This window comes from Pyrenophora tritici-repentis, chromosome 6, assembly GCF_003171515.1.
Source record: "Pyrenophora tritici-repentis strain M4 chromosome 6, whole genome shotgun sequence".
Classification (NCBI taxonomy): Eukaryota; Fungi; Ascomycota; class Dothideomycetes; order Pleosporales; family Pleosporaceae; genus Pyrenophora; species Pyrenophora tritici-repentis.
Window position 1 is genome coordinate 2295716 of NC_089395.1, and position 12946 is coordinate 2308661.

Genomic DNA, 12946 nt, shown 5'->3' on the forward strand with positions numbered 1-12946 from the left:
TTGATTGTTGCGGAGTCTGCTCCCTTGGCGCTAAACGTCTACGTAAATAGATACGTAACGTCTTTGTCACGATCTTAGTTACAACCAAAGATGACGCCCACTGTAACTCTCTACGAACTATGCGTACCGGTCCTCCGGAAGGCCATGCAGAATCACTTGGTGGTTTTGAAGAAAGGCGAGGAGTGGTGCGAGGAGAACGGGTACCCGCACTCGAAGCTCCTCGACGCTAGACTCTCCCCTGACATGCACGTACGTCACCTCCCTTGTAATGGGAACAGAGAACTTTATCTAAAGATACTTCAACTATAGCCACTCTCCCTTCAGATCTTCTTCCAGGTCACCACTGCCACACGAGCCCTCCAGCGCCTCGCTAACATGGAAGTGCCCACATTCAACTTTGGCGCGGCCTCTTTCCAGGACCTGTACACACAGATCGAAGAGGCCTTGCAATGTTTTGAGGAAGCACGTCCGGAGTGTTTCGGCGGAAAGGACAAGATGCCTGTCACGATCGACGTGCCCAACATGTGGCATTTCGACTTGAACGGCTTGACCTATCTGCAGGAGTTTGTCATGCCAAATTTGTAAGTAACATGAATGTATTCTTGCCTGTGTGAACTTTACTGATATAGCGTCAATGCTTGACAGCTTCTTTCATAACGTGACGGCGTATGCAATCATGCGGAATGCTGGGGTTCCTATTGGAAAGTTACATTATCTCTCAGGGGAAGATCGACTTATTGGGGCTTAAAGGGACCTGCTTGAGGATGTTCATAAGATTTGATATTAGATCCTAGATTTATATAGCATGTGAAGTAATCTCGATGGTCGTAGTCACATAGTTCATGAGCCGGTATTGATTAGCCAGTGACACTGTCAATTGCGGATAGCGCATCTTCCTGTAGTAAATGACTATCTCGGTCTTTGATATTTCCGGAATTATTAAAGTCTTTTTACTTCGTTTATGTGGGCCCAGATGTATACGATAAAAACTGTAAAATCAAACACTTGTTTGTTCCCAGTCTAAATCATACCCACTCGTTCACAGAGATACAACATGTGTAGTCTGGTATGTGCTGTGGACCCTAAGAATATCTCGTATCCTCTACGATACAAGTGCAAAGTCTTTGAGTCAAATATCAATGTATTGTGTAAGTCTACCGAACTGGTAACCTCAGGTGGAGTAGCTATACATACTCAAGTGCTCCGTGCACCATGCAACAATAAAGCGACAAAAAAAGTATTTGGTATAGAAGAGAAACTCCCTATGAAGGAGAAGACCTCGTACAAAAGAAAGGCCTTGTATAAAAGAGAAGAATGTGGACAGATTCATTAGATGGACGCGCTCTTCTCAGCAGTTTGATCCACTGGGATAGTGCTGGCTACATTCTTGCCACCCACGACTGGTGTATCCTTCCAACGAAGGCTAGGCGAATCCAATAGAGCCAATCTGCCCTCATTCCTCATGCGATCAGCGGTGATCCTCTCCGGGTAGTTGCGCATAAACATGTTGGTGAAGTGAGAGCCGTAGTGGATGCCCTCGGCAGGCTCCTGACCAGCCTCGAAGCCCGGCAGCGGCTTCATGACGGCGGAGAAGTTCGGCTCGTGGAAGTATGCGAAAGCAAATCTTTCCCTTGTGTTCAATCCGACTTTGTGGGGCGTCGAGGGAAGGAAGGAGTTGGTGATGTATTGCATCATGTCACCCTGAGATGCTGGTCAGCTGGATTCTTTGATAAAACATATAGAGTCGGGATGACTTACAGGGAAGACAGTGAAGACATCAGGGACAGGTGGGACGTAGACCCAACCATCGGTGTCTTCGTGCTTGCCGGCTGCGCTCTCCTTCCAGTTGGCATACGTCTCGCCCTCGATCGGAGGGCGGATGAAGAGGCCACCAACATCATCCTGGGCGGCAATAACGAGTAGGCCGTAGTCAGTATGGGAGCCGATACCGCGGCCGGCCTTGCCCTTGCCGTTGACCTTGTTGGTCTCAGGGAAACGTAGAATACGCATGTGATGCCAGCCATCTTGCGTGTACCTGGTTAGGGCATTGCCGTCCTCCATACCAAGACCCCAAGCAATGAGCTGCAACATCTTCTCACCGCTCTCGCCGAGGTAGTCCATGTAGGCTTGCATGACAGTCTTCATCTGGGTGAATGGCCAAGGGCAAGGACCATGGCATGGCCACTGCTGCTGGACGCGAGGATCATACAGTGCAAGATCTTTTGTGACGGTGAAGATCTCGCTGTAGTCGGCGATATTGTCTGTGATTTCCTCTCCCGAAGCAATGTATCCGGCGAAAGACTGATCATCCAAACAAGCTGCCTTCTTCTTGTAGTCCATGCCGAAGAACTTCTTGCTGCACAGAAATGCTGCATCGGCTAGCTTGCGGTTGATGGGGTCCATGGAAATCTGAAGGATGCCGTCTCGTTTCCAAGCATCGATCATGCTCTTGCCGAGCGCTCTGTCTGCTACACTTCCATTGAGAGACTCGGGAAGCTCAAACGTCTGGAGATTACCGACAGTGGCCTTGTGGTTAGGTGGCATGGTGGAAGCCTTGTAATCAGCCATGGTTGCCAACCTCCTGACCGAGGTAGCTTGCTGTGAAGTCCGGAATAGAGTGTGCACCATCACTGGCCTGCGGATAATAGTGCGGGCAGACATCATAAAGATGTCACAATGTGTATCTTGATAAGAATGAACAAGTGGTAATGACTGGATAAAACTTGAGTTGGGGTTCGTTCGAAAGCAACGAGGTTTTTGTTTTTCATCCTCATCTGCATCTCTCTCCCAGACTTATATACAGATCCCCATTGACACTCCTTTACCTAGTCAGCCCTGTTTTGCCAGTGCAGATTGCGGAATCAGCTGATACTGACCAGGAGGTGTGCATCGGATTTCCTGGATCTGGAGGTAGCCCGCGCGCTGAACGCGTATCGTCCATGTAATACTTTCTGACCACGGAGCAGTCTAGACTACATGGCGATCAAAGTCCATGAGCCATCTGGGGATGCCTAGGAATACCTAAGGCACTGGCTTGGTATTGCGGGTATTAGGGCCGATTAGGCGAGGGTCCCTACGCACGTTACATCTTGATCGCACCACCTAGTAATATCATGTGGAGCAACCTTCCAAGGTTCTCTTTATCCTACGCCACACTTGTGAAGATCGCGTCGGATACTGCTCTTGATTCATCTTGCTTCTAGTTCTAGGGACTTCGGGGGTCTGGATAGCAAATGTTGTTTTTGTGGTGATCGCATGAACTGCCCAAGCTTACCGCAATTACCGTAACCCTTAACGTGTCTGTGCGCGTGATGCCCATAATCGCGTGCCGCACACCCCGCAACATCAACACCAATCCACCCTTACCACTTCAACCACCCATAACTCCACAACTATGAGTTGTATCAACGCTGCGATTGAAGCTATTGAATCGCGTGATCCCGGAGATAAATTTACATACTCTGAGGTTGCGCGCCGCTTTGGTGTTGATCGCTCTACGTTGTCGCGACGCCATCAACAGATCCGGGGCTCAAATGAAGCCAAATCACGTAATCAGCAACTCCTTCACCCACACCAGGAGCTACAGCTTCTAGAGCACATTGACGAGCTTACTGAGGCTGGCTTACCACCGACGAGGACTATGATCCAGAACTTTGCTAGTGCTATAGCCGGAAGGGCTGCCTCCCAAAGCTGGGTGACGCGCTTCTTTCACCGTCATCCCGACGCGATTATATCACGTTGGTCAACTGGTTTGGACCGCAATCGCCACCGGGCTGATTCTGTATACAAGTACGAGTCGTACTTTGATCTACTATCTACTAAAATGGCTCAGCACCATATTCGGGCGCAGGATGTATATAATATGGATGAGAAGGGATTCCTTATTGGAGTGACGGGGAGGAGTAAGAGAGTGTTTAGTAAGCAGAAATATGAGACTGGGGGCTTTAAGAAAGTGATACAGGACGGCAACAGAGATTGGATCACTGTTATCGCTGCTATATGTGCTGATGGGAGTACGTTACCGCCCGCGATTATATACGAAGCTACTTCGGGCAACATGTACGCCAGATGGGTTGATGATATCGCAATTGACGATCCAGTCTACGTTACCTCAAGTCCCTCAGGGTGGACCAATGATCAGGTAGGCCTGGCATGGCTCGAACAGGTGTTTGATCGCCATACGAAGGAGAAGGCCGGCAATCACACACGCTTACTCATCCTTGACGGCCATGGGAGTCACGTTACTATGGAGTTTATTGACTACGCGATCGCCCACAATATTATGTTACTCGTACTACCCCCCATAGTACCCATACGCTGCAGCCACTCGATGTGGTAATGTTCAAACCTCTGGCAGCCGCGTACTCACTCAGCTTGCAGCACTACCTCCAGGCGAGCCACGGTCTCTTAGCTGTGAGGAAGGATGACTTCTACCGTCTTTTCAAGCCTGCCTGGGACTCCTCTTTCATTAAGAAGCACGCGTTGAAGGCATTTAAAGCCACTGGGATAGCTCCTATAGATCCCGAAGTAGTACTTAAAAAGTTCCGAAAGTCAACACTAACAGCACCGCCGCCACTAGTGAACGTGAGTAGAGCTACTATCACGAACCTCATTAATCAGGCCTACGATCCGAGCTCTATTGCGGCCAACAACCTCTCAGAAATACTCCTCCGCCTCCAGGCTGCCAAAGAGATCGCCGAGTACGAGAAGGACGCACTGCGCGCGGCGCTACACGTTCACCAGAAGCCCCGCAATCGGCACGAACCTCCCCTAGATCTACAGCAGCGAAAAGCGTTCCATTCAGGGGCAGTTTGGTGGTCGCCGTGCAAGCTTCGAGAGGCCCGCTTCAGGCAGCTAGTGAAGGAGAAGGAGAAGGAGAAAGAGCTACTTGATAAGATAGAGTTGAAAGAGGCAAAGGAGAACAACAGGATCTATCAACTTAAGATCAAAGAGGCAGCGCGGGCGGCGCGTGAGGAGGCAAAGAAGGTGCGGGATGAAGCCAAGGCTGTAAAGGCTGCCGAACTTGACGCCAAACGACGCGATCGCGACGCTGCAAAGGCTATACAACAACCCCAATCGGGCAAGCGTAAGGCTTCAAAGCCCGCTGCAAAGCAACAGCCAAAAAAACGACGCGTGGGTGGTGCTGGCGGTGGCACTCTGGCTGAGGTGGCTGCACCGGCTCCCCCACCAACAACCACCCGACGCGGCCGGGCCGTCAATACTCCGGCAAAATATAGATAGACAAAGTTGTAGAGCTACGTCTATAGATCAATACACCGGAAAATCTCGCGATAATAGTTATTGTACGTGGCTGCACAGCCTCAACTTTGCCGTCGTCGCGATATTGGTGGGGTGTGCGGCACGCGATTATGGGCATCACGCGCACAGACACGTTATGGGCCATGTTCTTCCCGCGTTGGAAGTGGCCGGTTCAGTCGGGCCTACTTGTTTGTGTGCTGCCTCGGTTCGCGCTGCGCAAAGGCCGACTTGACCGGTGCTTCTTCGTAGATTCACGTTTCGTGTTGTAAACGTTGAGGGACGATCTAGATCTACGGACCAAGAAAGTAATCAGCACTACAGGCAACAATGCCATTGGTCTCCCGTCACTACGGGAGCGCCGCAAATATCTCGCGTACTAGCCACTTGCTTAATTCGTGTCAAAGATCCGATTCTAGCCCGCCTAGGGTTCCCGCCGGTGGTGGTGTTAGTTTGTGAGGAAGCCGGTGAGCTTTACACTGGGTTTTATATTGATTGAATGCATTCGGTTGACTCAAAAGGTGTTTAGTGACTTGGGTTCACTGTTCGCTCGGGTCGGATCGTATGAGGTTCCCACAGATAGGGTTTACCGAATCATGGTTCGAAGATGCAGTAAGCACAACGAGCGAACAAGGTAACGAGCCATATGTTGGCAGGTTGAGAGTAAGAGGAGAGCTCTCACCAATCAATGTTTACAGCACTAAAACGCATTAAGCAGAAAATGAGGTGTTCCGATATGTGCTACTATAACACCCTACTGATGTGACAGTGGAGTTCCATGTTACCCAGTCGAAATCGTGTATGATCCCTCGAATCAACTCAAGCAAAGGAAAACATACAAAAGGAGGGGGATTTGTTGGTTTTAGTAGGAAAAATATGATTGTCCGCGACATAGACCCTTGGAGAGAGAGAAGAGTTGAGCCAGCAGACGCATTTGACCTGCTCAGAACATGCTGTCTCATCGGAAAATCAAAATAGCTAAGAAATGATTGCCACTTCTGACACCATGGATGCTAACGGCAACATCCCCATACCTATCAAGCTCTCAACAACTTCGGTGATCTCCGGATCTACTTCTGTGGGGATAGTGGGTGCTGGAAGAATTGAAGGATTGAACTGAGGTTGTATTGTCTGAGTCTACAAACTGTATATGTAGGTGGGTGACCGTAAACAGCGCTAGTCCTAGATAGGCATCGTTCCATTACAAAGGTAAGTTGCGACTGCAGGAGCAGAGCAGCAGAGACCCCAAACCGTGACAACTTCCGACAGCCCCGGTTCGTATAAGCTAGGATGATACGGAGCGTTCCAATCTTATTCAAGCATCGCACAAACCCCATCCCAGATCAGTTGAAGCCACTCACCACATTCCATGATAACCCCTGGATCAGGTCAGCTGTATTCTTGGTCTCAAATTCTGGCTGAGAACTCACCATTCTTCTTTTTCTCGAATGTCTCAAACTGTGTCTTAAGAGTCTCTTTTTCGATCCGCATACTTTCTTCCAACGCGCTCAATACGCCTTGAAACTCTTCTCTGTTAGTCTGACTGGTTGCCATGAACCTGGTTTCTTCGTTATCGGCCTCCATCTTATCTAGCTTATCTTTCTGCTCTTGCATTTCTTCGAAGAGCTTCTTCAGCTCTGCTTTACGTTCTGCCTGCAACTTTTCAAGATCAGTGCGAAGGCGCTCCTGCGATTCTTCGCCAGCTTGAATTTTTTTGGCAAGGTCGGCTTGGAGCTCGTTGATCTGTTCCGCCGCCTCCTGGTTTGCCACTGCCAAGGCTTCCTCTTTCTCCTGCTGCAACTCTTCTATGTCTCTTCGATGCCTCTCCCGCTCCTTTGTTATGTCCTCGTTCAATTGTTGCCCTGCCTCAGTCTCCTCAAGACCTAAGCCCTCAGTGGACATTTCCTGTTGAATACGGAGCGTTATTTCTTTGCGGTTACGAACTACCGCGTTGAGTATGGCTAAAGCGGACGAGCGATCATTTTCGTCCGTGTGTCGCATGATTCAACTGCCCTTTTTCAGCATAAAGCCCCAGAAATCGTCTTGTCGCATCAGCTCTTGCTCTCGCTGAGCGCCAATACCTGGCGGAACAAGAGACCACATAGTGGTAGCAAGTATGATTCGACTGAAGCACTCTTCGCCGCAGAGTTTTTGGAACATGAAAAGGTTGCGCTTTGCAGATCCTTGCATCCTAGGGTCGATAATGCGATGTAGGAAGATCATGCCACTTAGACGTTTCTTGTTCGTATACGAGACGCCCAGCCATCCAGCAATGTCCCGGAGTACGTCAGTATCCTTCCGATCCGTGTCGTCAAAACCTGGCGTATCGACCAGATGAACTCTGAGGTTTGCACTCAGCATGAAAGCAAACTCTCCAATCTCCTGCGTGTCTGGGTCTGTATTAGTTACTGGCGTGGTTGTACAACCGGATTTCACTTACGTGAACGGAGGCCTTGGCCAACTCCAATCTTTTGTCCTGTACACAAATCTATGAATGAAGACTTTCCTGCTCCGGTGACTCCCATAACACCGATGTAGACGTCTTCCACCTTCCTGCCAACGTTAGATTAATTCAACGTAGTACTCTAGATCGGGCTTACCCGGCCGATCTGTAAGCCGTGTGCTGGCCTATCTTCCATGTAGAGGACGGCATTGAACCCTTTTCCGGGGGATAAGAACCATGAGTGAAGGTGCCCTTCTGCTTCGGTGACATGCTTTGGACTGAGGGCAAGGATATATCTTGTTCAAATGATGATAAGTTTCATGATCAGATGACAATCAGATAGACAGCGTCTATTTATCAATACTTTCATTGACTTGTGAGGCGTTTAACGGTTTCGGAAGATCATGCCGCAGCACCTGGGCAGTGTACGGGTCTCCATCTCTAGATCCGGTAGCTTATCATGACTGCATGACAGAGATGTCAACAAGCAAGTCAAGCTGGCTTGATTCTTATCGATTGCAGATCACAGACCATTCTCTGGGACGTGCCACTGTGCACGAGCCTCTATATTGTCTGTGATCTGCAATCGATAAGAATCAAGCCAGCTTGACTTGCTTGTTGACATCTCTGCTGCATGAGCTGAACCATGCGCCATACATGGCCCACAAATGCTATCAGCCTAATTGGCGTATGAAGGTGTACGTTTTGAGTCAAATCAGGCAGAATTGAGAAGTTCAGAAGGCTAAAACGCTGGCTGCAGCTTCACCTGAGCAGCTTCCTCGACGACACAGATAATGTGTATAAGGAAAACAGAGATCTGCAATATGGGTTGACCTAGACATTTTACGATCATGAGAATAAGAATAGAGGTACAATCTTATGGAATTGCCCTTCTCTTTTGTCCATCTTCTAAGCTGGAGCGATTTTGTTAGTAGAGAGCTATTTTTGAAGCACTAACTGGTAGTTACTGACGTTTGCTTTTTATTTATATGCGTGAATCATTCTCGCGCACACAAGCTTTTTAGAAAGCTGAAAAAAATAACTGCAAATTACGTACCTAGATATATCTAGCGCCCACGAGCTCAATATGCTTACAATCTACCCGACCGGGCCGTCAGCGACTTACGCATACACGCATACACATGCATAAAAATGCTAAGATTATGCACGTGGGATCTCCTAATAGCTTTATTGAACAAGTAAAATCGCGATATAGCTCTGAATTCCCTGGGATCATCTGTTTCCCAAAGTGGGGATACCCGTGGACAGCTTGTTGTCGACGAACGTTATCAACTGTTCAGCCGTAGTTTTCAGCTGAACATCCCGCATGTTCCCAATGCGCCCAAGATACGCCACACGAAAACAAGCAATGTTTTTTGAATCTCAGTACGAAGTTGAACAGTTCGCTATCTAGCTGACTCCCTTCTGGCCTATCGCTTTTATGCCCTCATCACATCATATAGATTTACGTACCCCGCAAGGGCACAATCTGTCGAGGAACAGAGATCGAAAAGCCGACATCAGACTGTGGAGTATTCAAATAGAATTCTATCACAAGGCGGAGAAAGCAAATTCACGTTGACGAGAAATGCAGTACCAAGGATGAAGGTAGGGGCCACAAATCAATCGTGCATGATCCACTCGTCCATGCTACTAGCAAGATCTACGTTCGCACAGTCTATACAAGTTGCTAGAATCGGAGTTGATGGCCAAGTCTCAGCGTGCCTGAACCTGAAAGAAAAGGCGCAGAACAAAGTCGAGTGCTGAGCGAAGTCGAACACAGAGAGAACGCGTTATTGCTTGTCATTGTACGATTGTACGCTTATTCAAAGAAGTTCCTCCAGCCGGTACAATGATTGCCTTCTTCTACAATGCTATGCTATCCGGTCTTCGTTCGGTTGTGACAGAGATGAATACTAGCAGTCATCGGGTACCGCTGCATTGAGCTGAGAGCAAAAACAAGTAGGCACGACTCTACACGAGATTGTCAGCCCTAAACGTCCAACAATATGATATTAGTGAGATTCTTCCCACGACTTACCCTCGGTTGGCTGTGTAAAGGAAGAAGTTATCGCTTTTGGCAGACTGGTGAAGGAGCTTTCGGCACGCGGCTTTACTATCGCAGTAGACAAGACGTCAACAACTGCATATGAGAACTGCGTCGATTGTCCTACGGAGTAGATACACAAGGTTATATACATAAGATATGCGTAAGCACATAACGGCAAAGGAGTGAAAGTGAAGGTTGTAGAACATTCGGCCAAGAAGCATCGGGCCGATTCCAAGAAGGGTAGTCCTGAATGGCAACATTTACAGTCCTGACCGTCGTATTGGTTCACACAGTATTGGGCGTTGTTGGAGCTTACAATACTGCAATGAACCGGCACAGCATTGCTTGTCCGGAACTACCGCCTGGCGCGCTACTACGGTCGAGAGGAGTACAGCCACAGTGGCAATAAAAGTAAGCTTTGCCGTTGTAGACAAGAGTGGTTGTTCGGTCTTAGTCCCAAGCGATAGTGTGTCGTTTTTGTGCCTGAAGTGGCGTGACGATCTTAGATGGTCGAATTTGGTGGAGAGATGGAATACCGCTGGCTGCCGGTGCAGATGCAGGTGCTACTACTCATAACATAGATATTTTCTTTCACGTGCTCGCGAACCAGAATAGCCTCATGTAACATTAATTGACACCCAGGCATATATAAGACGTCATATGTAAGACAGATACGAGATGAAGAGGCGGTCGGCGTTCAAAACTGGATAAATCGCGGCTGAGGCAGTAAATGGTCGATAGTAGCTAACATGCTACATGCTCAATGTGAAGGTGGGCCAGCACATATTAGAGGCCATTTCCTGGGCTCATTTCGAGATCCACATGAACTGGAAATAGAGTAAGTTGTGTAACCACCCTATTTTGCTGAGTGTTGTGCAGGCATTCCAACAAGCGAGCCAGATCAAGCGCTTGACTTGACCGGCTTGAAGCTTGATTGTTCCCTCAAGTCAAGCTGCCTCATAGTAATTAACAAGCCAAGTCAAGCTGAGGAGGAAGCCGGCTTGAGTAGCTTGGTCAGCTTGAGCGGGGAAGAGGCAGCAGCTAGCTGCTGGTGAGGCTGCTGGTTTTGCAGTAGGAGCGATCTCGTGATAGTTTTTTAGTGTTGTAAACGTAGCTTACAGTCCGTGCGCACCCAACGAGCCAGTTCAGCCAACGAGCCACCCCAACCCCCGCTGCCTCATGAACCCACCCAACTGCGACGCGTCATAACTCTACAACCATGGACCCGATTCAAGAAGCGATTGAATATATCGAATCGCGTGGGGCTGGAGATAAATTCTCGTACCGCCAAGTTGCAAAAATATTCGGAGTTGATCGAACGACGCTGTCGCGAAGGCACTGGGGCGCACAGCAACCCCGGGGCACAGAGGCGGCCGAACATCGACGAAACCTTAACCCACAACAAGAGGATGAGCTTATCGGATACATAGAAGGGACTACAAGAGACGGCGTACCACCTACAAGGAGTATTTTGAGAAATTTCGGCAGCGCGGTTGCGCAGCATGAGGTTTCGGATAGCTAGGTTACCCGGTTTTAACAACGTCATCCCGACGAGCTTATCACCAAATAGGACACCGGTATGGATCGTGAGCGTCACTTAGCTGACAACAAGCGTAAATACGAGTTGTACTTCAACTTGCTGCACTCTAAGATGCGAGAACATGGGATTGAAGAGCGCAACACGTACAATAGGGATGAGAAGGGCTTCTTTGTTGGTATCGCCCACCGCAGGAAGAGGATCTTCTCTAAGGCAGTTTATGAGTCAAAGGAGCGTACCGCGGCGATGAGAGATAGTAACAGAGAATAGGTAACGCTGCTGGCTTGCGTATGCGCTTCTGGAGAGGCATTGCCGCCCGCTCTCATCTACTAGGGCATCTCTAGGGTTCAATTAAGCTAGGTTGACGACCTGTTGGCCGAAAAATACTAGGTTTTCGTATCCCACTCAGCTTTGGGATGGTTAAATAATAATTTAAGACTTGCCTAGCTTTAACAGGTCTTCGAACGCTATACAGCAGCCAAAGCTCGCCGGCAATAGCGCCTTCTAATCCTTGACGGCCACGCCAGCCACCTCACGCCCGATTTTTTGGAGTATTGTGAAGCCAAACGCATTATAGTTATAGTGTATCCACTACATTCTACACACAGTTTGCAGCCGTTGGATGTCGTGCTCTTTTCGCCGCTTTCGAAGCACTACACCGAGGAGCTTACCTAACGCCTCTAGCGAACCTAAGGCCTCTTAAGGATTACTAAACGCGACTTCTACAGCAACTTTTGGCCGGCTTAGAGCTCTATAATAACTCACGATCTTATATTAAAGAGTTTTTAAAGCTACAGGCGTATAGCTGATGGACGCAGACCCGGTACTTCAACGCTTCAACAACCAACCACAACAATAAGATGACGAGCCAGGAATTGGAGAGCAAGGCGATAGCGATACCTAGCCTTAACTGCGCAAAATTTTTAACGCTGCGGTGGCTGACAAGGCCAAATTTAAAGCTAAACGGCTGTCCTAAGGCCTACACTCGCTGCAGGTTAACAACGAGCTTTTCCGCCTCCAAAACGCGGAGCTACGCGCTGAACTCAACCTTATAAGGTCCCGCCCGTCTAAATCAACAACACTGACTACTCAAGAGGGCGACAATTGGCACGGCGGAGCTGTATTCTACAGTCCTAGGAAGCTTGCCAGCGTCCGCGCGCGCAAGGCCGCAGAACTGGACGAAGCCGCGGAGCTACAACTCCAAAAAGCTCGCGATAGAGAGAGAAAAGCAGCAGAAGCTGCTAAGAAAAAGCGCTCTCAAGAAGCTGCAAAGGTGGCTCGACAACAAGCCAAAATTGAGAGGGATGCCAAGCAGTTACGGCAGCGTGAGGAGAAAGCTGCCGAACGGGCACTTAAAAAGCAACAACAACAAGCTGCAACCGCTTAAAAAAGTCGCGATACAGCAAATAAGCGTAAGCGAGAAGCCTTACATAAACTAGCAAAAAACCGACAAAGCGTCGTCGTGTTGTTGCTCCATTAAGTCGGGTTGACGCTGGTCGGCCTGAGGCGCCCTCCCCACCCAGATTTGGCCTGCGCGAGCGCCAACTTAAGACACCAGCGAGATACAAGTAGTGCAAACGCTTTAGTAGCGTCAATATATTAATATCCCCCAAAATCTCACGATAATAGCTTTTGTGGGTGGCTCAATAACCTCATCTTT

At 48.8% G+C, this 12946-nt stretch overlaps 6 protein-coding genes across 6 annotated transcripts; 3 read left to right on the forward strand and 3 right to left on the reverse strand.

Annotated features, from left to right (window-relative positions):
- Positions 1-90: 90 nt before the first annotated feature.
- Positions 91-585, forward strand: PtrM4_120950 (uncharacterized protein; the record flags this gene model as incomplete). The annotated part of the gene is made up of 2 exons (XM_001935370.2): positions 91-249; positions 310-585. 2 exons carry the CDS (start codon positions 91-93, stop codon positions 583-585), a joined length of 435 nt encoding a protein of 144 aa, XP_001935405.2.
- A 744-nt stretch (positions 586-1329) lies between these two features.
- Positions 1330-2568, reverse strand: PtrM4_120960 (2OG-FeII-Oxy multi-domain protein; the record flags this gene model as incomplete). The annotated part of the gene is made up of 2 exons (XM_001935371.1): positions 1330-1701; positions 1759-2568. The coding sequence occupies 2 exons, from the start codon at positions 2566-2568 to the stop codon at positions 1330-1332; spliced, it is 1182 nt and encodes a 393-aa protein (XP_001935406.1).
- Positions 2569-4338: 1770 nt separating this feature from the next.
- On the forward strand, positions 4339-5241 carry PtrM4_120970 (Trichoplein multi-domain protein; the record flags this gene model as incomplete). Its single annotated transcript, XM_066108447.1, has 1 exon — positions 4339-5241. One exon carries the CDS (start codon positions 4339-4341, stop codon positions 5239-5241), a length of 903 nt encoding a protein of 300 aa, XP_065961632.1.
- Positions 5242-6567: 1326 nt separating this feature from the next.
- On the reverse strand, positions 6568-7257 carry PtrM4_120980 (OmpH multi-domain protein; the record flags this gene model as incomplete). Its single annotated transcript, XM_066108448.1, has 2 exons — positions 6568-6635; positions 6687-7257. 2 exons carry the CDS (start codon positions 7255-7257, stop codon positions 6568-6570), a joined length of 639 nt encoding a protein of 212 aa, XP_065961633.1.
- Positions 7258-7260: 3 nt separating this feature from the next.
- PtrM4_120990 (MMR-HSR1 domain containing protein) lies at positions 7261-7969 on the reverse strand (the record flags this gene model as incomplete). The annotated part of the gene is made up of 3 exons (XM_001935372.2): positions 7261-7646; positions 7697-7809; positions 7857-7969. The coding sequence occupies 3 exons, from the start codon at positions 7967-7969 to the stop codon at positions 7261-7263; spliced, it is 612 nt and encodes a 203-aa protein (XP_001935407.2).
- A 2999-nt stretch (positions 7970-10968) lies between these two features.
- PtrM4_121000 (TolA, Membrane protein involved in colicin uptake) lies at positions 10969-12673 on the forward strand (the record flags this gene model as incomplete). The annotated part of the gene is made up of 3 exons (XM_066108449.1): positions 10969-11256; positions 11320-11521; positions 12264-12673. 3 exons carry the CDS (start codon positions 10969-10971, stop codon positions 12671-12673), a joined length of 900 nt encoding a protein of 299 aa, XP_065961634.1.
- Positions 12674-12946: the final 273 nt, after the last annotated feature.